Source organism: Corvus kubaryi, unplaced genomic scaffold, assembly GCF_017639235.1.
Source record: "Corvus kubaryi isolate FWS band 111438036 unplaced genomic scaffold, C.kubaryi_AGA036_p1.0 split1-37296, whole genome shotgun sequence".
NCBI lineage: Eukaryota > Metazoa > Chordata > Aves > Passeriformes > Corvidae > Corvus > Corvus kubaryi.
In genome coordinates this window covers 5,618,759-5,644,529 of record NW_024582075.1, presented here as the reverse complement: position 1 = coordinate 5,644,529, position 25,771 = coordinate 5,618,759, and the positions used below count along the sequence as shown (strand labels likewise).

Here is a 25,771-nt window from a genome sequence, read left to right as displayed (position 1 = left end):
TTAACCTGGACAAGACTGGCAAAATTGGTCTCTGTATATTAATTCTAATTAGTAGTTTTACTTAGTTGTAGGAATTGTCACCAAATTGCCACCTGATTGTCTGGTCACTGCAGTTTCCTGCCACGGTTTTCAGAGACAAATTTTCTGGCAAATGGGTCTTTATCTTAACTCATTCTCAGTGTTTACACCCTTTCAAGTAATAAACATATTTCAGATAGAATTCTTCAGACCTTTTCTTTCTCTCTACTTGCCCTACCCACTCACAGTAGATGAGGAACTCCATTCTCTTCTCTCCTCATGCTCTCCAGCACACACAAAGCTCTCTCTACTGCAATATTGCTAATTCTATCCCATCTTCCCTACTCCTGGCAGGTCTCTGTTGAGTTTCATATGTTGATTTAATGAATGGATTAAATTTAACAAAAAAAAAAAAAAAAATCAAACAAAAACCCGGAACTAAACCCCAAAATATTCACAAATTTCAAAAAGGATGGGACACTGAGTTACCAACAGGAAAATATTCTGGTTTTTAAATGTAGAGGCATACTCTACCAGTATTTATTCGCTGGATGTTCAACTGTAGCATTACCTATACTGGAGCTGAATGAGCCCTCATCAGTTTCAAGCACTCCCCATTAAGAGTTACATTGAAGGTTTCACTTTTTTGATGAAGAACAACATATCTCTGCACTTCACAGAGAAAAAGTGGCAAGCATTGTCTTTCTCATTTTGAGGAGTAGTCTCACCATTTAGTTTATACCCAGTTCAATAACTGCTGCTACTGAGATGTGACCCCAAATATCTCCCTCAATATTTTTTTGCTAGGACTCAAATTAAAAAAAAAAAAAAAAAAAAATTGTACCTCTTGTTTTGTTATAAATTCTTCTCTAAATTCAAGCAAGTTTCTGTCTCATCAGAATTTTTGTCATGTCAGATGATTCTCCCTTTTAGGTACCTGAGACTATTGTGATAACAATCTCTGTCATTTTGCCTTTGGCCAAATTTAATGTTGTGAGACTGCTGCTCCTATGCAAAGTGCACTGGGGATCATACAAATGTCATTTTACTCACAACAGTAATGTATTATTTCAACCTTGCATTGCAACCAGAATGTCTCTTTTACTATTCTCCTACTCTTGCTTCGTTAATATTTTCTTCAAAGAAAAGCCTCAAAGGCTAAAGACTTTTAAAATTTTTAATTTCTTGTCTTTTCTGTTGTCATGTGATACAACTCGTTGTATTTGTATCTCATGTTGCCTGGCAGGTGAAGATGATGAAAATTATCCTAGACTTTTCAGGTACTGTGCACAGAAGAAGAAAGTGTGGCAAAGTCTAAACTAGCTTGAATGCAAAGCATGTGTTTGCAGGGCAGGTCTAAGTGTTTAGAAGGGACCAATGACTATGGAGGCCTTGAAGACTTCAGAAACAAATTAATTTAATGTTTCTGAAGTCTATCAGTTTCACAGAGGTAGCACAGACACATTAAATTCTGTGAGTTGAAGGGTCCCAGCATTCAAAGACTGAACCACAGTACATTTAGCACACCCTTACACATTCTGATCTGCCCTTCCTACAGGTCGTACAGACATTTCCTAAAAGCCCTCTCTTTCAAACACAACAGCTCACTGCTCTACTCCTTAAGAATAATTTTTCTTCAGTGCAGCAGTAAGAATAACCTTTTTACAGTAAAATTGACAAAAAGAAAAGATTTTCTGTTCTACACCCCAGATAAAACTTTCTAAAGAGTTAGTCAGTTTTTCAGGATTCCAGCTTCAGTAATTATCCACAATGAGAAATACACCACGATTAAAGACTTAGCATATCAGGTGCTAACGCTTATTATAGAGGCACTTTTTCATTCCTGCATTGTTCACTGCGATGTGCTGAAGCAGTTCTTTACAACAACTGCAAAAAATGGAGATAAAATGCAAGGAACCTGAAAGGACCACAGTCAAAAGATGGAGGGATGGAGACAATGGTGTACACAGCAGGCAGTGTGGAGAGGAAAAGGATGAAAAGCAGCATGGCCATGTAGAAGTTATTGGATCTGGAAGCCTTGAAGACCCGTTCTTGGGGGACATTGCAGCACATCACTGCCCAGCACTGCAGGTACATCGATGTGTGGAGGCGGAACACATTGATTGCTGGGAGACATGGAGCATAAAAAGATCCCATCCTAGAAGAGAAACAAATAAAAAAAAAATAACCACTTTGTTATTTATGGTTAACTTTTGTTATATTGTTAACTACTTTGGACTTCTGTCTTCCTAGGTATGCCCCCATTCCCTCTGTCAATGTGCTTTGCAACCATGCACACAGTGCCCTAAGAAATTCATACAACCAACTTTATGGGGTATTTTAACTGGTCTTTTATCTTTGCTCTATTTTAAGAAAAGCTGAAGGTGTATGAAGAGAATTATCTCTATGAACTTTCTGTTTCCAAGTCACCTTTCTCTGCAACTTAATTCAAGACTTGATGAAATGCTATTCACTCTTAATTTGTCCAAGTAGCATCTTTCTTGTGTTGTATAAGAAAGAGCAGCCTTAAAACTAGGTATTAACAATTCCTACAGCTAAATATAAATAAAATAATTTCATTCATAATTTATTATTTTTATTAATATACTAGCACCTTTTTATGAAGGATATTTTTGCTTAATAGACATTTATCTTCTCTTGCCAGGGACATTTAGTGCTTCATGCCAAACACCTGCTTCTTGATTCTGTTGAATAGATTTTTTTCCTCATTATATATGGTTGCATGGTTATGACACTGAAATAGTTGGCACATTTTTTTAATCACACCTTGTTTCTTGTGTCACGCTGACTGAAGAGCAGCTAAATTCATTTTCCTGGCCAAATGATACAAAATATAAGAGATCGGGAATCTGCTTCTTCCTTAATCCTTGCCCATGTGATCAGGTGATAAGGTGATCAAGCTAAGCTGCTTTGGCCCTGAGTGCCTCAGACAAACCAGGAAATATATTTACATTAGGGTTGGAAAGACCTTCTGAGTACAGAAAAATGACAGGCTTTATTATATTATTATATCTCCTTCCTCTTTTCATATGCCTTAAATGAAAAGATAAAGGGCTTTACAGAAGTGAGGGCTTTCACCACACGAAAAGCCTGATCACCAAAGACATAATAAATGTAAAAATTAGGCCTTAGCAAGAACTGAGAAGTCAACAGTGCTTGCAGAGAACAGTTTCTGAGGAAGACTGAGCATCTTGCACGAGGACTCTACATGATGGTGTTCTTTACCAGTCATGTAAAGTCCAAAAATGGAATTAAAACCTAGATTTTTTTTCTCCTCTACATCTAAGGACTAATGCTGCAGGAGTAGCATTGTTTACACATCCATGTGACTGGACAGATAAGTGTAAATACATTCACTTTGAGGCCTTTTGCACAGGAACATGGGAAAAGAGTGGTAAGGTATGTTGAAGGGCTAAATTTCAAAGTAAAACACGACAGCAAGCAGTCAGTCAACAAAAGCATGAGATTAATCCTTGCAGCTTTTTACTGGTTGATCTTACCAACTCAGTGCAAAAGCCTGATGTATGTTGTCCAATAATCTTAGCCCAGAAACAGTTTTGAAGTGTTCCCACCGGTTGCAGTTTACCAGAGTTTGGTACATGTTGCATTAACATCCATAAAATTAAGGAAATGGGACACAATCAGGATTTCAGAAAAATCCTTCACAGACACAGATAACTGATGCCATCCTGCAGATGCAACACGCTTTGCCACACCTACCAGATCATGCCTTGGTTAAAGATCAGTCCCAGCACATTTCCACTTATATCAAACTCAGAATATGATGGCTGAAAAACATGAGAGAGATTTAGGTTTGCACAAAGGATCTTAAGGTGAGTTACAGTAGATTAAAATTCTCATTTCCAACAGCAGCAGCACAATGGCAGCATGTTACAAGGCCTCTTGTTGCATCTTATCAGTGAATAATGAAATAAATAATAAAATTCAAGGCCACAGGATAGCCTTTAATATATTATATTATATATTATATAATATTGCAGTATTTTATTGAAAATCTTTCTGAAATTTGTTCAGAGACAGGTGCTAATGGAGAACTAAAAATCGTGCTGGGTACTGGGTAAATTTTAAAGCAACAATTCAGAAAATTTCTATTGGAATGGATACTGGTTGTCAAAATAATGTGTCCTCCAGTATAGCATCAGCAGTGAAATTTAATGTAAGGAATGTGATTTACTTGATTTAATATCTGATTGAACTCTAGCACTATTTTTCATTTTCTTTTTGCATTTCAGCTGTTGAACTTTTGAAGTATTCCTTTTAACCTTGATAGAAGTTGCCAATCATTTTCTTTGTTTAATATGAATATCTTATTTCTAATTTGAGTGTTTGATTCTAATTTTTCCTTTAAGATTCAGAACTTTAGGGACTCCATGGCATCTCATTATCACTTTGTCTGCTGAAGAAAGCCCTGTGTCATACATTTTTATTTCCAGTGTAGATGCATAATTACCACAAAAATTGTTTAGTCTTTTATTTCTGAACTATTAATTTGACCCTTCATTCTGGTTCTTCAAATCTTTAATCACTTACCCAGCTCTTCTTTTACCTTAATTATTAATTTCTAATTTATGAACATTTCCAGTTGGAAACATCGAATACACTGAATTTAAGCAACAATTGAAAGGCAACACATATTAATTTTTGTTCACATCCACCAGATCAAAACTTTCTGGTAAGTAATTGTGGTTGTAGACTTTTTTCTTACACCAAAATATGTGTTTCAAACATACTATTTATACATGTACAAGTATTATTTATACATGTATACACCATAGCATGATTCACCATACTGATGGACAAAAAGACCATGAATAATGGACCTCTTCCAGGTAATTATTATATCCATAACTGATAGAGGGTGTAAGGGGCATGAGATGCAAAAATAACAATTCCCTTATGGCTGAAACAAGACAAAGTCATTCTACTGAAATCTTCAATTGCAGTCACAATTTTGACTTGCACTGTGCTGTGCTGTTGAAATATTTGAAGTTCCTGCGCTGCATAGTTTTGTGCATGCACACACACACACACGCATATATGTATGTTTACCGTGAACTGATATACTTATGTCATATATATTTATGAATCTGCTTCCATAACGGGAAAAATTAAATAGATTACTAGTATTAAACTTGAAAAGCAGTTGACTAAGAAGATCTGTATAAGATAGAATATCAAAAGCAACATGGAGAGATTAATAAGATCATATGGAATCAAATAATGTATGACTGCTTTTTGTAACATAGGTGCTAGCATTAACAGATATAATAATTTAAAATCCAATCTTTAAACAAAGAAAAGGAAGGTTTTCCCACACGATGTGCAAGTTAATTTCTGGAATTCTTCACCAAAGGACATTTTGATGGTCAAAAATATTTTTCTTGTAGAAAAAGGCTGAAAATTAATGGATATATATCCATGGCCACAGCTACAGCTACTTCCTAAGGAAGATTTTAAGATTAAATGTTTCCAGAAACTCAGTGATTTCCAGTTTCAACTTCTACTTCCAGCTGTTTTTTCATGCAGATTACTGGACCTGAGGACCATAATGGGCCAGACCATTACAGATATTCCTACATACAGCCAAATAAAAATGTCAATTATAGAACAGTTTCAGGACCCCCTACAAGCAGATGTGTTGTTGGCAATATTTCTGCTCATGCTATATTCAAACTCTATTTGGTTTTGGTATTGCAACATTTATTACTGGTTTGACCACAACCTGCTCAGCTGGTAGTCTTTGTCTCCATCCCTACACTAGTCCTGTTTGAGGCAGAAGGTAAAACCTTGAAATAATGCTGACATTTCATAGGAGTCAGCAAGTAACAATGAGATTGCTGTACCAGAAACCTGAGGTTTTTAATAGAAAACACCAAACCTTTCTCTTCCTCTGGAAAACTGGGATTTCCCAAGATGCAGTTTTTAGCAATGCAAGGAATTTTTACTTGTACAAAGACAAAATTTTGAGGAAAGAAGGACAAAATAACAGCTACAATGATTACTTATGCAGAGGTACCCTTGATAGTCTTAAATTACTTAGCTCTTTTCTGTACTTCTCAGTAAGCACAAGAGAGGCTTCAGGAGCTTCATAAGCTTTGGCAATACCATGATTATTACTTAAAAGATGAAAAACAGCATCAGACCTTACAGAATAATAGGTGGCAAATTTAACCTGGTTCAGGTCAGTGTGAGACTAAAAGTCTCAACTTCCGAGTGAACAGTTCTATGCCTGCTTATGTTATGGGCCTTACTAACTTTACATCAGCTAAACTAGTTCTAATGAAATATATATATATATAAAAATACTTCTAGAAGAGGATCTTTCCTATTTTTCTCCGCAAGAACTGTGCGCTAGAAGGCCCTATCCAATCAATGAGATTATATTCTGTGGAATGTTCAAATTGTAAGGGTGTGAAAAGTGTGTACCCAGTGTTCTCACAAAATCAAATAAATTAAAGAAGTCCTAGAGTTACCAAAGTCTAAAGAAAAAGACAAATATTAAGGCACAAACAAATTCTGAGAAAAGCTAACACAATGTAGTGCAGGGATTTTGAAGATGGTGTATCTAACCAAAAGTTAACCCTGTAGTTTTGAAAGGAAAATGAAATTTGTTACTTAATTGTGAAGTGATGGATAGCAAAGACATTTAAAATCAGATACTTACAAATCCATACTCCAAGTCCCAGCACCAGCAGTAATTGAAAAACCTGACAAAGACGGCTCTCAAAAAATCACCAATTAAAATTGTGATGTATGTTGTCATCATGTCAGAGACTGTCAGGCGCACAAATTCCTGTTAGAGCAATATTCTCCTTTAAGAACATATTTAAGCAATTAATAATTACAAAAATAATTAAATACTCTACTAGTTCAGTAATTGTGCTTATTCTGCTTCAACATAGATAAAACTCTTATTCTCTCTACATTCACTGATTATGTAATGTGCCAGAACTACTGCCCCTCATTTTCTAGAGGTATCCTTTGCTCTGATTTGTGCTCATATTATCAGATGAGACTTCCAGGGTATGATTAAACTGGGAAAGGCTTCTAGTCAAGATCACTGCTAGAAATCTGAGCTGATACCTTAAACTGCTTTTGATTCCTCTGACTTTGAGAACATTATTTAAAAAAACCCAAAGCAAATGGCTTCTTTCTCAAGGAGTTCCAATGTCCAGTGGATACAGAGAGGAAGGAAGAAAATCTTAATTCAAATCCTCATGCCCCAACTTTTATTTTAGGCTTTTTATATTTCACTAAAACCTGCTGTAACAGGCCTTACCCGGATAGCCCAGAAAGTTATTACTGTCCCTGATCAGTAATGATCAGTAATTAAGGGTAAAATTATTTCTGTTATGAGCTCTTGGTGTTCTTAGCTTTTTATTCAGCATCAGTAAAAAGAAGAGAGGGAATGATTTTGCCAATATGGTCCCTGCTCATGATTTGTTCATTCAGGAGGGCAGATTGTCATAGTGACAGAGGAACAGCAAAGGTGATTCAATATTGAAGTTGTTGTCATGGCCAAGTCAACAATAATGAAGTAGGATAAAATAGAGGGAAAGGGTATGTTAGAAAATTGTTTGGAAACCACAGTTTATACTAATGGGTCAATAAGAATAAATGTTCAACTGAATCAAATAAAATATTTGAGCAGATTTGCCACTAAACTTATATTGTTCTTTCGCATTATTTTGCTTGGCTAAAGACAGAGATGTCTTTTCAAAAGCATACTGCTGTAAGAGCTGTCTTGCACACATATCCCTGTTGCGCTACTCCTTTTTTTTTCAGAATTATTAGACAAGTTTTGCAAGGCAAAGGTAGCATGAGGAAGGGGAATATATAAGAGGATAGTGAAAAGGAGGGGGAAAACAGAAATGCTTTCAATTCTGTCAACAAACAGAAAAAAGAATTTCCTGTTAGACAGGAGACAAAGAAAATAAAATAATTTTAAAAAAAATTTTTTAGTTCGAGAGAAACTCCCACACCTGCTTCTCACATTTTCTCATCTAAATGACACTTGTTAGCCAAAATAAAGAGGATTTAGATATCATGTCCTGCAAGAGATTGTATGACCTATTTTCAAATATGAGCTCTGAGCAGCTACATTACCTGTCCCACCATTGTTTCCCAACATGGCCCTCTGGGGACATCAGCAGGGTCCACCTGTATTGGAGGAGCAGTTGAATTCTCTGGAATAGTGCCATTGTACAGACTGGCTTCCCATATTGTCATGTTATATTTGACTACCTTTTCTTCTTCCAACTAAGAAATAAATCAGGGAAAAATAAAACAACATGAGCTTGTTACCAGCCCTCAAGCTTTTCTATTCTAAAATTCCCATTGCTAGCTTAGGCATGGATGTAATTTACTGTACAGAAAGAAAAGAATGTCTTTCACTGATGTGTCTGTGCCTGTCTGGAGGTCCTCAATGTTGCCCAGCTACATTTCAAACATAGTGAAGGAATGTAAATATCTTGCCTTGAGGTTGATCTCATCCATTAGGGCGATAATGAAAGTGTAGAGATTGCCAAGAAAAAGAGCAAAGATTCTTCCCAGCTGCCATCTCAGAGCTATTCGAGGGTGGTAATTTTCCAGAGAACTGATTACATCAAATAAAGTCGGACAGAACATTCCCAAAAGTGACATAACTGTGTTCACCTGAGGAGAGGGGGAAAAAATGTTTACAGTGAAATGTGAGACATAAATTCTTCTATTATTATTGATTTGGGTGAAAAATATATTTCCATTACTACTTTTTATTTGGTTTTTGATTTAATAGAAACCAAAATCCTCTCTGAGTATCACAAGTTGATGAAATCTGCACACAGTCCCAGTCTGCCTATTTCCACTAATTTCCTCCTCTGCACGACTCACTAGACAATTGTATCTGAACTGTGTTCTGACAGAACTAGGTACTGCTGATATGGAGAGGGAGATAAAAAACTTACAATATTCTCAGAGGGAAGGAGAGTCAGAGAGAAAAAGGTCTTCTCTGAAAAGTCAGCAGCAGCACTTTACTGTGCTGTGAGCTTCAGGAATAAATGACAAAAAATATATTTATCCTGGATTTCTCCGTTGCATAACTGTATGCAAACAGTGTTCAATCTCTTAATGAATCTAGTGTAATGACATTTTCTACAAAAGCAGCTTAATACTTTTATGAAGAATATAAATTTTTAGATATTGCTGCTTGCCTTATATGTAGGAGCTGCACTTTTGTTTACTCTAAGTTGTACATTAGGTGCTGGGATTTTTTCTGATCAAATTTTCAACTCATATATTAATGATGCAGACATAAGAAAGTTTGATCTATAAAATAAGGAAAATGTGTGAATGTTGCTCAGAAGCCAAATACATTTATGTAATCAAATATTAATATCCAATCAAGGGCAATGTTTTGTACTTACAAATATGTTAATTACCTGTCAATAGAAAAAAAAATTTAGCCAAAAAAGTCATTGTTTTTTTATCCACTCTCCTTTAGAGATACACCTGCTCCAGATCTTAGTTCTGTCTCCTTAGAACTCTATTTTTATTACAGAAACAAAAGTAAAACTATGAGCGTAAAGACAAATGTTACCTAACTTCCAGATTACAGCATAAACTAATATAACAGCTTTCAGTAGCCCAGTTCTTGTTAGTACAAATCTGTTACCACACCTTTAAACTGAGAGAAAGCTGAATTCCTCCAAGCTCTGTTGTCTCAAAGCTTGTGTTGCCTTAAATCAAGAAGTTTTGTACACAATGTTTCCTTTCCTATCAAACTGAAATGTGATAACAAGTAACTTAATCCACTCTCAACAACCCTATTTCTCTGGATTTTAGAGGTGGATTATTTGATATTTTAATATTACTTTCTCAGTCAGGCTTTGGTGTTGAAAATTCTGGATTGATTTTCCTTGTTCCATCATTGCCCATCTCATTAGCTTTGTGAGGCTAGCACCTTTTTCCTTACCTTAAGTCAGGTATGTACTTTACACTCCAGCTCAGAAGATAAGCTTGAAGTAACAAAATAGTTTTACAACATGCACAGTAGCATTTTTGCTAAGGAAGTAAAACCTTTCCAGGTTTTCACATAGCACACTGACTTCAGGCGCATACTGCACACTGTTGTAGCAAACACAGTCACCATCATCACTGTACACCTCTATCAGGCAGGCTGCACCTGCTTTTGAGGAAAGCATTAGGCACAGATTAGGCACAAAACAAATGGCATAGGACCCTTGGACAGGGCAAGTGGAACAGAAAGGTATCAGTTTCAACCTGTTGCCACACTGCAGAGTTGTATCCGTGAGGTCCCAAATAACTTTATCCGTGCCCACAGACCAATCACTTTGTTTGGGTCAATCTCAAGAGGAAAGCAACAAGATTGAAGAGATCTCACTAATCCAGAGAGTGTCTGGAAAATAATCCTAAGAGCACAGAGGAGGAAATGTAAAGGCCTCAAATGAAAGCTAAATACTAAGGAATATTTGAAAGAAGCAAAGAAGAAATTTGATGAAGTAGGAAGCAGAGACACATAAGCAATTCTTTTGTTAGACATTTACCATCCACACTCAAGAGTATTTAAATTACCAGGGGAAAAAAGGCAAAATGCAAAGCAGAGAAACACAGTTTCAAACCACATCTATTATAGAAATGCACTAGCACGAACTTCATTTCTTTCCCACCACCCGTAGTTCTCCAGACCTTCCAAGGCAAATTGCTGGGATCTTCTGACAACAAAAAAGATGAGGTAGCCACTTCCAGCAAGTGTGCATAGGGCTAAGAAGTTAGCAAGTACCCTCAGGAATCGAGTCAAATGAATATTTTCTTCTTTTCGGCTCTCCTGCTCCTCCACGATTGCTTCCTGCACTTGTTAGAAAGAAAAGAATTTTATGAATAATTTATTGCTCAAAACCCCACATTGTTTCCTCAATTGTTAGAAGTCAGTTAAATAAATTACAAAGATGCAAATACACATCTCAGCTTCATGTTTCAAGATTAATGTATATTATCTCATAAAATCTTGTCTGGGTCCTGGCAGATCCTGGGGTTTTGGCTCCCCAGGGTTTCCTTTGCCCTTGTTGAGTGTGTCCCCAATGAGTCTTGTTACACTTGTACTCGTGTCAAAAAAACCCAGCACGTTCTTTCAGCTTGCAAGGTGATATGAGACTGAGTGACACAGCAGGATAAATATGTCAATATCTGTCAGAAAAGGAAACATCATGCTTTAAAAATGTGCATTTGTGAGAAAAGAGGAAAAAGTTTCATTCTGAAAGTCAGCAGCTCAGAAAGAATGAAAAGACAGTTGAGATGTAGAAATTCCAAAAAAATTGGACTGTGCAGAGTTTCAGACTGCAGAACAAAACGTTTGCCCCACATTTACCCTTGATCATGACTGATAAATATTAAGACTCTGAGACAACTATAATCTCCAGTTTCTACTTTTGCCAGCTGAAAGAGCTTTTGCTCTGGAGTGTCCTCATGAAAGGAAGTTTTATTACAGCTTCTGACTTTGGTATAGAGATCAGTTGCCCAGAGGGGAAGCTGAACTGCATTGTAATAATTGCCTTTCATGGCTCTGCTCCTTTTACAGCATGTGTTTGTCACATAAATGACAGGAGACTGCAGCAGCTTTCAAACTAAACGCCCATGATCTCACATAAGCCAGGACTTCACCCTTTCTCTCTGAGGTTCCTTGCTTGTTTGCAAGAATTACAGGAAAGCTTCATGAGTTTATTTCTCAAAATTAAGCCTTTTTCTCAACTGATTTATATTCCCAAACAGCTTTCAGCATCTGCTCTTAGTAGACAGGCAGGACAAGCTCACACAGATTCAATGCTTTCAGTTAGTACTTCTCCAGAATTTGCTTTCTTGGAATCTTCTTTTGATGACTTACACTTGAGTGCAGTTCTGTGTTATGCCTGCAGCTTAGGAGGCGGGCAGGGTGAGTGGCTGTATCACTACTGTGGACAGGACATATGCAGTTGAGTAGAGCAGCCAGTGCTCACTCCTCCAGCTCCCATGGTGTCACACTTGTCGCTGCAACTGCAAGCCTAGCATCTTCTTCATTGTCTCACAATACTTTGCCTGTGTATTCCCTGTACATTATTACACTGAAAATTAAATCTTCCTTTGCATGCTCCACTGCTGTGTGCCAGCCACCTTAGTGCAGAAACACATTCTTTAACATCCAGCTTTCACAGCCCTGCGTCTTACACCTTGCCCCAGATTCCTTACACAATTACTCTTGAAATCAGCATACCCTATACACAGGGTATATATACTTGTATATATATACAGGAAAGGGGCCTAAGAACATTGTCTTGCAAATTGGGCTGTATTTTGTAACTAACTTGAAAATTTAAAAAGAAAATTTTCTTACTGAAAAACAAGTATAAACTCAAAATTCTGCAGCCATTTTCTGATATTCTGATAAATAGCCCTATACAGATTATTCTATTACTTTGTCTTATATCTATTCTCTGTAACAAGAGAAGTTGACAATGTGAGGTTGACAAAATGGGAGGAACATTTTAAAAAAGATTTTCAGACAAACGCCATAGAAACTGGAAGCCACCAGAAATGAGAAAAAGGAAAATATTATTTTTACAGTAGAATTAGTTTTCTAAAACTGGTACTGCCAGCACAGAGGACACAAAAGATAGTAATGTTATTTCACAATTTAAAAGAAAAAAAGTCTCATGGCAAGACACAAAGACCAAGAAGGGTGTACAGATGCCAATCCAAGTATATGTTTCTAAGCCTCAGCACACCTAACTCTTGAACTTAATTCCATCCAATTCATACCAGTGTGAAAGCCAGATTGTGCTGCCTCTCCTCAGTAAACTTTGTTTTACCTTAAAGCTTGTTGTGATGGAGGCAAACTTATTATCTGCTGTCTCAGGATTGCCAATCAAGTAGTCCCAGCTTGTGAACATTTTCCAGCTGAAGTTAAAACTAGTGTCATCCCCACCACCATCGTCATTTGCATTCTTTGCCATTCTACAAAAAACAGAAAGACACAGAAGACCTTGTTAACACTAGTTCTGCTTTGTGGGCGTGACTTTTAAAAGGTTCCTAAATTCTAACTTTTTTTCTGAAAAAAACCCTACATCATTCTTGCTGTCAGTTATGCTTTACTAAATCTTTTTTCTGAGACAAGAGCAAAAGATGGGTATTTTCATATTTAGACACTTTATAAGTTCACAACACACATTTTTTATGAGAAAAAATGAATGTATTTCATTAACCCCTCAGAAAAATTCTGCTAGATAAGAAACTTAATAGAAGAACAATATTGAGCACATCTCTTAAATAGAAAGGTGCAGAACATCCTGAACTGCAATAGATTTTATTAGAGAGTTCACAAGTAGAAAAAGAAGAAAAATTCTGATAAAAAAAATTCTAAAATAACAATAAGCTAAATAAATACATAAATAAAACAGAACAAAATAAATATAACAAAGAATATAATCAATATTCTAAAATAACAAGACAGAAGTAAACATTGTTGTAACACATAAAATATCGCTCATACAGCTATCTTCCCTGTCATTTCCTGTGCACATACGAAGTATTTATTCCTGTGTCCAGAAACTTCAAATTATTTCTTCAGAAAAATATTTCTTCAGATTAGACTTGAAAATGCCTACAAAATTCTCTGTTTTAAAGGGGTTTCATTCACGCAATAACAGTAGTATTGCTTCTACATACTTTGTCAACTAATTCAAGTCATTAAGCACAAGTATAGAGTGTACTGATGAGGTGCAAATCACGTAGTCTTCAGTATTTCTGGTCAGGAAAAGGCAACACTTAAATCTCAATAATTCAGCTGAGTTATGTTATTAATATTAATGCATTCTATGTAGCACATTTTTTAAAATACTCTCAAATCTAGGAAGACAATAGTAAGTCAACAATACAGAAAATCCTTCTGAGATGCCAAAAATCAATAGCAGGGTTGGTCGTGTCCAGAAGGGTCAGAGATCAAGAAAGGTTCTTGGTAGAATCTGCCCTGCTTCTGGTTTATAGACTAAGATATTTCCTTCTCAAGAGTTTCTAACAAAATAATGAACATACTTGTGGTTAGAATATAATCTCTTTGAGATCAAAAATGTTTCCATTTTATGTTACACACTGCAAGAGCTGAAGAGAGGAGCAACCCTACATCTAAATATTTCCCCTAAATAAAATAATAGTGCTTATCATCCTCACTACCTCTTTCACGTAGACCTTTGCAAGTTCCCAGTCAACAGCAGAAAAATTATAGCACTTCCTGTTACATTGCTTTCAGTTTCTGTGCTCACTGTGATTATTTCTGGAGAAATAGAAAAGAACTCTCATATGAATTCCTAAATACTAGTCATCATTAGTGTCATATGGCCAGATGGAAAGTTAGCACATGCAATGTTTTTTTTTCTCAAGGATATTCCTTTTTTTTGGGCTACAGGTTTTTCCTGCTGTCAGGAATATTTTTTGTCTGAGTGAAAGTCATTGAAATAAAATTTTCTGAGACTAAGATTTTTCTAATCTTGGCAGTTGTTTTATCAGAAATATTTTAAAATAAATTTTTGAACTAAACCAATTCCTAACTTATTGAAGTGGTTTGTTTCCTCTCCAAAAATACATATATGTGTATGTATACCTAACTTACGCTACCTAAAACTATGCTGTGCCAAACCCATAGTGTCCTTGAATCTTGACTTGCAAGGTTCTTATTTTTTCACTATAGGCTTTTTTAATAGCACTGCTAGAGCTGACTGTACTACTGTGTTAGGTGGTCATCTTGCTTGAACCAAGGGTATTAAAGACTATATTATTGGCAGCATTTACTGTGAACTGTGAGCTACATGCAGAATTATTTGCCATATGCTTCTTTCTTGTGTTCTTCCTTCATAGAAGAGTTTAACTCACATAAAATATCACTAAAGGTAGAATTATTGAATTTCCTGGATTTTAGCTGATGATCTACTAGATGCCAAGTATTATGAAAAGATGGGATGACAAATCTCTTCCTCACTTTATGCATTCATTTTTCATTTTGAAGTTCAGGGGAGAAATGTTTTGTTATTTCAGTAAAGATTTAGTCCCACTTTCACAACACTGTAACAAAACTTCCGGTGCAGAAGAACAGATAAATAAATACAGGTTTAAGGAATCTTACATAAGTTTGACCTTGATCTTGCATTGTCCTGTCCTTAGAATTACTGCATTTTTTAAAAAGGCAGTCTCCAGGGTCAACAGTGGAATTACCTACTTTTTTCCAGAGCCAAGGAGAACTTACGTTCGAGTGACAATCATAAAGCTATAGCCAATAGACCCAACTCCAACAAGGAAATATGAAAGAGGCATCCTGAACTTGAGCCACCCAATTGTCCTCTGGTTATTGTAATAACCATAAAAGAGTACAGAATACTGTGCAAAGCCCTGAAAAGTCAGAAAAAATTATAATATTACTTTTCTTACTTACACGTAATTGGTAATTGTATCAATAGCAGTGTATTAAAACATTCATTTCAGTGAATTCAAATCAGTTACAAGCATCTCTATAATAAATCTCATAAGATAGAAAATGTGTCCCTTAATTTGAAAAAGATGTAGTATATTTCATAGCAACTTCAAAATCTTTTGTCTTTAAAATTCTTCATTTACAATCCACCTACAATTTAATCAGTCAAAACTAGTTCATCAACATACTTCTTGTAAAGAAAGAAACATACTGTTTTACAAAATTTGTTTTTCAGATTATTTGCACATAAAATGCTGGATTTTTAACTTAATTTTCACCTTTCTAAAATTTATTTGTATAAATTTGAGCGAAAATTTCATCTGCCTTCTTTGTCTAACCACAGTTGTCTGCTGTTCTTTGGGTGAACATTCAATATATATGATAACCAATAGGTAGGTGCATTTTATGGGTAATTATTCAGTACATAGAGCTTTTGCACACTTAGATTCAACTCCAAGGCTGCAAAAAATGCAATATAAGTGCACTGTCTTTCTCAGCAATTCAAAATCTATCTTCTTTTCTAAATATCTTAGTATGAGTTTCCCTCTCTTCTACTGGTCAGACTGACGATTTTTCAAAAATATTTACTAGTACCTTATCAACTGTAAGAAATTGCTGGTATCTACGTGGACCAAATAGCTAGAACTTCCTGTTAACTCTCAAGTTACTGCAAGAACTCTCCTCCTAAAAGGAGACCAAAGCCAGAGCCTTGACATGGACAGCTCAGTGCATGCACAGCAGTGGCAAACCTCCAGCTGGAGGTAAGAATTCCAAGCACAATAGTATTTGACCTCATAGTTGGAGGATAGGCCATGAATTTAATGGCTTTGAGACATGTGCCTATGCATAATGGATAAAAATATGTTCATCTCTAATAAGGCAAGTATTACAATAGAGCACAGTTCTAGCTAACTACTAGTAAAAACATCTAGACCACTCAGGACACATTCACATTCACTAGTACATATATTGCATCTATTTGGTCACTAAGGCATCCTACAATTCCATCTCAGCCCAGGTTTCAATACAGCCTAATGCAGCTCTAGAGAGCCTTTTTATTTTCTCTGTTCTGCAAGTCAGAGACAATTCCTGCTCTGTGTATCATTCAGTATGTTTACTCCACAGCATTTAACCATAACATTAGAAATAACTTTAGCTCTGTAAAAATAGGTGTTCAAGGAAAATCTCTTTCACTCCTTTCTGAGCCTAACATAAAAGACTACTGATTGAATGTGTTACTGCAATAAGCCTTGAGAGTGTGATTTTTTATGTTTGGATTATAATCTGAAAAATATGGTAAAACTGAATTCCAAGTAGAATATAGCAAAATCCAAATATGCTTCCTTTTGCCATGTCAGTAATGTGCATACATTTCAAGTACAAAAAAAGAACAATAGACATGCTGAGCTCATCTTTCCTTTGTTTGTCTCAGAGAGTGGTGGGGTTTATGACCCATTTATAAAGAGATGCCTCTGCCTGAAATTAGGTGACCATAAGAGACCATACACTGAAGTCAATAGCGCAGATTTTATTTAAGAGTGAATGTGAGGGGGAGGTAGACAGAGAGAGAAAGAAATGGGAGTGAGAGGGTATAAGAGACAGAGTGAGAGAGAGAGAGAGAGAGAGAGAGAAACTAAGTAGAAGGAGATCACCAGTTGAAAGACACCACTATCACCACATGAATTCCTTTGGCATCCTGCCGGTCCTTCTTCACCCTGGTCCCCGCAGTGGTGGGGTCCCAAGACATTCTTCTGGGGTATCACCTCTATATAGCCCAAGTTCCAGGTATCCACGATGTTCCTATGACTTGGGCTGGTATGTGCATAAGCACTTGCTTGCTGTCTCACTTGCTTCCTTTGCCACATTGGGAATTTTTGTCCAAGAGCTAACCGAGCCTCTTAGGCCTGGAATTAACTCCCCCCTCCTGCAGCATCTGTGCTTATCTCAAGTTCCATTATGGTCACTTGTCTTATGGGTACAGTGTTTCCAGCTGCATTTTTTAAGTCCTTTCATAGGACTTGGACTCCTTTGGGTTTTGCTGGGGTTTTGTTTAGGATAAAATAGTGATTGTTGGCATGTGATCATTAATTTCTAACTTACCTGATAGCACATAAGCATTGATAGCAGATGAAAGGTACTATCTCCTGTGCTGCTTAAATAAAGGTGTCATTGTCTTCAGGGAATATTTGTCAATCTGACATGCCTCAAAAAATTTTTTTTTCCCCCAATATTTCCATCTCTCTCATTTCTTTATTCCATGTTTGTTATGTTTGCATTTGCTCCTTGTGTTAACTACTACTTTGTTATTTGTTATACTTCTTCAGACCCGTCAGATTCTGGTTCTCACAGTTATAATCTTCTCCTTTCTTTCCACCATGTCTTCATCCATCTTTTCTCAAATACATTCATTTTACAAACTTTGTTCTGATTTTGTGAATAAAGCTCTTCTAGTCTCTATTCTTGTTACAAAGTCTTCAAGTTACTATAATTCCTTTTTTCTCCAATGTCTTCCTGATCTTCTTATTTCTCATTTTACAATTTCATTATCATTATCTTACTTCCCAGCTACATGTTTAGATTTACTCTTACTTTCCCTCAAATACACAACTTCTGATTGCACTAGATGCAATGTTATTTCATGAAGCAGTCACTGCAAAATGTTACATATGTAGATTTTTAGAAAGATCTTCCAATTCTTTTTCTATCCAAGGAGAATCCATCACTGGCATTGTATGTAATGGAAGGGATAAGATGTAGGGAGCTCACTATTATTTTTTATTTATTTTCTTCTCCTTTTCTTTCCAAATTCATACTGCATTTTAAAATTCAGAATCCTAATCATATAAAACCAGAAGACCAAATTCACACTTAAGAAATGGAAATCCACTACCCTGGAGTAACAAACCAGAGATATTTCCCCATTGTCTTTGTATTGCTACATATACTGAGACGTGCTCGTGAATATCGAACTTCATTATGTGTTTTGTCTGAAAGAAACCTCTATATAGAGAGCTTGTGAAAAAAAAAAGTAAATGAATTATCTTGCAAATTACCTCCTGAAATACTTCATATTAAATAATTGAGCATTAAATAATGAAGTAATTGTGAATAAAAGTCATGTGGATATGCAATATTGCAAGATTATGAACTTACACTAAAATCCCAGAGAGTAGCAAAATTCATAGCAGTTGCTTCTTCAGCTCTTGGGACAGTTTTTCTAGGCAAAGAGCCATATGGCTTACCCATCAAAGCCTGAAACCAAAAAATGAGAGTGATTTATAGTTTAAAGCAAAAAAGAAACAAAGGAAAAGGACAGTGATCTGTCATTTCTTTGAAAGACTTGTTTCATGGTCGTAAATTCCTTAATGAGAATGACCTCCTTCTACAATTCCTTTTACTGCTCCTCACATTACTGATTGAAACTGTGCTTAGTATATGCATTCAGTGCCGTGTTCTAAATTTAAAATTCCACTAGTATCATGGATTGCCAAACATAGCCTCTTACATTCAAAGGCAGCTTACATTCAAAGGACAGAAGTCCACCCATATTTCTCTAATAAGCAGTGTTTATCTTACAAAGACCAAAATATTAATTTTTCTTTCAGTACAGATTTTATTGGGATATTTTAATTGAAATGTATGGGAAGATGGTAGGGAATCAGTTTTTGAATTCTGACAATTCCCCTGCTGCTGGTAAGATGCAGGCACAGTGTATCTCCTCTCAGGGTCCCTTCCAGGCTTACCCTGAAAACTACTGGACATTTTTTTCTGTTTTGGCTTCTAAGGAACATCACAGAATGAGAGAATATGCTGAGTTGAAAGATTATCAAGTCCAACTCCTCACCCTGCAAAATGCCATCTCCAAGCATCATACCATGTGCCTGAAAATATTGTCCAAACAATTCTCAAATGCTGTCAGACTTGGAGATTGTGACCACTTCCCTGGGGAGCCTGTTCCAGTGCCCAGCCATCCTCTAGGTGAAGAACCTTTTTCTAATATGTAACCTAAACCTCCCCTGACACAACTTCAGGCCATTCCCTTGGGCCCTGTCACTGGTCACCATAGAGAAGAGATCAGTGTCTGACCCTCCTCTTCCCCTCATGAGGAAGTTGTAGACTGTGATGAGGTCCCTCTTCAATTTCTTCTTCTCCAGGCTGAGCAGACCAAGTGATTTCAGCTGCTTCTCATACGGCTTCCCCTCAAGGCCCTTCACAATCCTTTGGATGCTCTCTAACAGCTTAATGTCTGTTTTTGTTGTGGTGACCAAAACTGCACACAATATTCAAGATGAGGCCACCCCAGTGCAGAGCACAGTGGGACAATCCCCTCCTTTGCCCAGCTGGTGATGCTGTGCCTGATGTCCCCCAGGACACACTTGGCCCTCCCAGCTGCCAGGGCACTGCTGACTCAAGTTCAACTGTCCCTCAACCAGGACCCCCAGGTCCCTTTCCACAATGTTTCTCTCCAGCCTCTCATACCCCAGTTTATACACCCAGCCAGGGTTGCCCTTCCCAGGCATGGAATCTCTTCATATGGTTGGTGGCTGCCCAGGACTTGAATTTACCAATGTCTCTCTGCAGGGCCTCCCTGCCTTTGAGGGAGTCAGCAGCTCCTCTCAGATTTGTATCATCTGCATCTAAGACTTGCTCAGTATCCCTTCCAGTACTGCATCCATGTCATTCATGAAGATGTTGAAGAGCAGAGGGCCAAGGATGGAGCCTGCAGAACCCCACTGGTGACAGGTCACCAGTTTGATGCCACCCTGTTCACCATCACCCTTCGTGACTTAACCATAAGCCAGTTGCTCACCCATCCCATGATGTGTTCATCCGGCTGTGTGCTGCACATTTTGTCCAGAAGGATACTGGGAGAGACAGCATTGAAAGCTTTACTGAAGTCCAAAAAGGGTGCATCAACTGGCTTCCCTTGATCAACTCAGTGGGTTACTTTGTCATAAAAGGAAAGCAGGTTTGATAAGCAGGACTTTCCTCTCATGAAGCCATGGTGGCTGTGACCATTGCCTGCATTGTTCTTCAGTTGTTTTTCAATACCTCACAGGAAAATCTTTTCCTTAAGTTTACCAGGCACTGAAGTGAGACTGACAGGCCTGTACTTCCCAGGGTCCTCCTTCTTGCCCTTCTTGAAAATTGGAACAACATATATCAGCTTCCAGTCATCTAGGACCTCTCTGGATTCCCAAGGCCACTCAAAAATAATTGAGAGAGGTTTTTACAATGACATCATATGATGAATCCCATCAAACCACAGAGATTTGTAGGGATCTAGCAGGATGGATCATGCTATTGAAATGCTGGGCTAGGAAGTTGATGGAAATTCCTACCTGACTCTTTCTCATCTGCTTGCTACAAAATAAGAAAGATAAGAGGAACATGGAATATTGAAATCAGGGATAAGACACAATATTTTTAATTCTGTAAAAGCCCTGCTTTTAGAAGGGCAATATGGTGGCTCAAAGAAACTCAGAAAGTATATATTTCATAGAAGTAATTCATGTCTAAGTCTAATATCTGCTCTACATACCACTCTTAACAGTGATGTTGCACAGTGCAAAGCACAGAGGTCTCTCATGACTTTACAGCCCTGTTACACCTATCGGCAAGTGAGTATTGCATCTGAAAGGATCCTCTGACCCCCAAGATACATCTTTCTATTGTAATGCACATTTAGTCAAGATAGTCCACCTGGTCTTCTGGTCATATGTCTTCTTGGTCTCAGTTCCTCTACTCAGTTCTGCATAGAACCACCAAAAACAAGCAAACCAACCAACCCACTCCCCCTGAAAACAAAAAAACCCCACGCCTATGTCATCACAGACTCAGCAAACCATTTCAGAAGACAACCCTATATGTATTTTACACTTTTATGTCCTTTCTATTTCAAGACATCTCTCTGTAGAGACAACTATCCACAAAGGAAGTCCATCTTTACAGGCCTGGTATGGTTTAATACTTTCAAATGGAACATACAGAGATGAAAAACTTGTTTAAAGCTCCAGTCCTATGAAATCTCACTGCAAAGACAGAAATTCACAATGCAATCCTCAAAGATAATTGAAAATATTCCCACCTCAGGCACCATTACAAGACCAAAGGTCAGTCCAAAGAGAATCATGTTTATTCCATACATCCAACGCAAGAATATGAAATAAGATGCTACTGATGAGCCAAAGTGACCTGTGAAAACATGAGATGTGATAAAAAGGCAGATAAGGTAGTCCTTTGATGTTATTTTATCTAAAGATGCACAAAATTTATTTAAAATAAATAAAATCAGGAAAGGGTTTTAGTTACACATTTAATTGGTTCTAATGTTAATTAATTTTAAATTCTAATTAATTCTAAATTTAATTAATTTTCATTTTTTCTCTTTATTACCATAATTCTAATAACTTTTCTGCATATTGCATACTAATATGCATTGAGCTGGCTAAGAAAACAGGCACAAAAATATAGTATTAGTTAAATTGACTATTTAGGATCTGATAGAAGCTGTGATACTTGCTATTATTAAGTAATCTCCAGAAATATGTTTCAATTCTTTTTATATTTTCTCTGTCTGATGTTGATTTTAAGCGTTCTTGACATGCTAAGCCAGAATCAGCCCAGTTTTAATAGGAAGCAGCGCAGAATTAACCAGTGGGGAAAGCCTTTCCAAGGAGACAAAACAGTTTCCAGTGCTGTTACCAGAGTTCTCACCAGATTTTTTCACAAGAGATGAAAAAAGTTATCTGCAAGTGTTTGTACCCTTTCTTTCTCTTACTTTTCTGTTTATGTGCTCTATATGTAGCTGGGTGTGCAGGCAGCCCCATCCCTAGATGAAGGATTTGACCTCACACAGTCCCCTGTGCACAGGTACGAGGCTACAGGAGAAGCACTGAGAACCAAGGGCCTGATTTGACCCATAGTCTGCAAGTCAGGCCAAACAAAAATAAAAGCCCAAATTCAACCCCAGCTTGCTTCAGCACAGTTCTGCTTATTATAGGAGAGCTGTCAGCTAGAAAAGTACTAGATTTCAGTTCCATTACCACTCATTTGCAGGGGAAAAAATGACCTTTCTCTAGGTTTTTCACACACACAGTTTAGGAGCCTGGTGCACTCAGACAGCAAATGAGAAGTAAATCTCTCTGTTCAGAGGAACTTATATTGCTATTTATATTGTTATTTCCACACTGTTTTGCAGATATGTAACAGATTCTTTCAGTCAATAATATGAACCTAATAAATCTTGTGCTATTTGGGGCACATATATTAATATTTTACTGTAACAGCTCAATCAGTAGAAAATTTAATACACTTACGCAGGTTTAATCCCAGAGCATAAACAGAGGCCAGAGCAGCCTTATCATGTGATCCATGTGGGATCACACACAGATCTGCCATTACCCATCGCAGAGGGAAACTGGAGAGCTGATACCCTGGCCATGGCTGTGCACAGTCCCAACTTACCTGACACCTTTGCACAAGCCAAGTTAAGCCACCAGTTTTTCCATCAAAATATTCCTGCCCTCATTAGAATGTTTAACATTCACAGAGATCAAGCAAGGGCAATTGTAGCAACGTGCCCTAACTGTCAACATTATCAGGTACCATTGTTAGGCACAGGGGTAAACCCCCTCAGCAGCTGCCAGTTGTGGCAGACAGATGTCACCCATGTCCCCCAATATGGGAGACTGAAATATGTCCACGTGTCAGTAGACACTTTCTCTGGAGCTGTCTTTGCATCTGCCCAGAAAAGGCAACAGATGTGATAAAACACTTTCTCCTTGCCTTTTCCACCCTGGGAGTGCCCAAAGAAGTGAAAACAGACAATGGTCCTGCCTATGTTTCTAATAAGTTGTAAGATTTCTTTAGTCAGTGGGGCATCCAGCACACCACAGGCATGCCCCACTCCCCCACAGGACAGTCTATTGTTGAAAGGACCCACCAAACTCTCAAGAGGGTCCTTGACCAACAACGTGGAGGTGCAGAGGTTAATTCTCCTGTTGTGAGACTCTCCAAAGCTCTCTTTAACATCAATTTCTTAAACAACTCCTTCTCAGAACCCTGCCCCCCTATATTCCGACACTTTACCAATTCAACACAGGCTAAATTAAAAGAGCAGCCACTGGTGTTGGTCAAGGATCCAGAGAGCTGTCAAATTCAGGGAGCCTTTCCACTCATCACCTGGGGAAGGGGATATGCTTGTGTTTCCACACCAGCAGGTTTGAAACGGATGCTGGGAAAGAATATCAAACCCTACCTTGGACCACCAACAACAGCTCTTGAGAACATAAAAAAAACCACAGATAACCCTGATGCTGAATCAGCCAAAGAAGAGGTTAGTGCTGCCTGGAGGCAGCGTCGATGCAAAGTGACAAGCCACATGAACATCTAATTTGCACCCCCTCCAGACTGCTTCAGTTAAAAATCCCCCTGAACCCCTCTCACCTCCCCTCATGTTTTCCCCACCCGAATAATCCCTTACCCTTCCTATACCCCATATTTACCTTCTTTTTTGAAAAGGGGGGATGGAAAAGGTAAATTGATAAAGGGAGAATGAACATTTTCAGTTTCAGCTATTCTCGAGTGATTCGACCTTTCAATAATCTAGCCTTGATTCTTAACAACTTTGTTTGAGACCCTTACAAAGACACTGGCCCCAACTCCCCCATGGAAACCGGCACCTGTCATCCTGCCATCTCCTAAATGTCCCTAACCCGAGCAAGTACACAGAGACACTGCTGTGGCTACAGATGCTGTGGCTGATAAGAGCGTGGAAATAGCAGCCTCGGTAGCCCAGAAAGGTCCACCGCACCCAGCACTGTCAAAGGAACTTGGGACTTATTGGGACATTGGGAACTCAGGGGAGGGGTTACCTCTTTTCAGGGGCTTTGCGAGTGTTTCTAGTTGTTCTGCCATCCATTCATTGTTTGAAATACTGCCACAACCCTGGACCCTCACTGTCAAAAATGAAAATACACTTTCCCCACTCATAGGAAAGGGAAGTATGATTCCCACCTTGGTTAGTTCCACATAAATGGAGAAGGGCTTCTTTTAAGGTAAATTAGGGGGAAATGTTGCAGTGGCTAAGTCCACTTTACACCCCTCAAGTTGCCTTAAAAGTGGTCTCTCCTTACGACACTGTGCTAGAAGGTTCTCCTTTTGTCTAGATTCTGCTGGTCCCTGGCCCTCTCCCCCTCCCATCCCTTCTCCCATTGGCCCCTGTTATGTCACTCAACCTTGCCTCTGTCCCCTAGCCCTCAGACTGTTGGTTTTGGATGCTCTGCCCGCCTTTGGGAGCTCTCGGGATAAAACAGGCGTGGGCTTTCAGTTTGGTTGTTCTTCTTGCCTCTGTTCCCTTCGGGTGTGTTGCCATTAAACACCTCAGAACTGCATGCAGAGAACCCCTCTTGCCTCTGTCTCTGGTTCGTGCATAGACTGTGTGTGTGAGAAGCTGTTCGTGACTACCTGCAAAGGTGAGATTGTGTGCACGCATAGGTGCTGGGAGAGTGCTGCCGAAGCGGTCCATGAGGGACCCAGTAGGGACAAATGCAGCATCGAACCACCGAAGCTTCTTTATTAGGACACATTTATCACAGTGCAAAGGGAGGAACAAGCCATTCTGTCAAGGATTTCAGCATTTTGAATCTGCTTTATTAGCAGTTCAATTAAATGATAATTTTGAAATTTTGTGTGAAGTGGCCAATCTTAGCAGTGGCTGCCATACTGGGAAGTCTGGGGAGAGGTATAGATTGAGAGACTTTGAGTTAGTCTATCTGGTTGTGATATGCGCATTACCCAGTTATAACCGAACTACAGCCTTGGGGCATGCTATGGACTGCAAAAATACAGTGCAAGAAATTATGAAGATTTCTGATTTCAGGTTACTTTTGTAGACCTCTCCACGCCACATTATTTTTTTGCTCAAATCCTGATATCCCCATTCTGATGGGAATACCTTCTTTTCACGCACTGAGTTGTAGTTCTCGTACCAGTTATCCTGATGAAACTGCTGCCATGCATCCACCTGGAACACCTGCAGTGAGGCAACACGGTGGAATTACCTGCATCACTGTAGCTATTGCAAGCCAATGCACAGACTGCTCGTGGGCTTTATTCTTTTTCACCAATCAGGAAAGAACAGAGACCTCTGGTAAGTAAGAAGCTTAAGTATGGATGAGGGTGGTTTAGCCATGACTGCCCTTAACTGCATTTTCAGAA

The 25,771-nt window shown here is 38.0% G+C and overlaps 1 protein-coding gene across 1 annotated transcript in view; it reads right to left on the bottom strand.

Annotated features, from left to right (window-relative positions):
- Window positions 1–25,771, bottom strand: part of TMC1 (transmembrane channel like 1) — an 82,502-nt gene that overhangs the window by 4,014 nt on the left and 52,717 nt on the right. The window contains exons 8-17 of the mRNA XM_042013127.1: window positions 21,639–21,745; window positions 18,704–18,802; window positions 15,326–15,468; window positions 12,900–13,044; window positions 10,712–10,906; window positions 8,536–8,715; window positions 8,167–8,319; window positions 6,725–6,853; window positions 3,760–3,827; window positions 1,937–2,176 (exon numbers count right to left, since the gene is read on the bottom strand). Of these exons, the coding sequence (XP_041869061.1) occupies window positions 1,937–2,176; window positions 3,760–3,827; window positions 6,725–6,853; window positions 8,167–8,319; window positions 8,536–8,715; window positions 10,712–10,906; window positions 12,900–13,044; window positions 15,326–15,468; window positions 18,704–18,802; window positions 21,639–21,745 (1,459 nt within the window). The remainder of the gene's footprint in view (window positions 1–1,936; window positions 2,177–3,759; window positions 3,828–6,724; window positions 6,854–8,166; window positions 8,320–8,535; window positions 8,716–10,711; window positions 10,907–12,899; window positions 13,045–15,325; window positions 15,469–18,703; window positions 18,803–21,638; window positions 21,746–25,771) is intronic.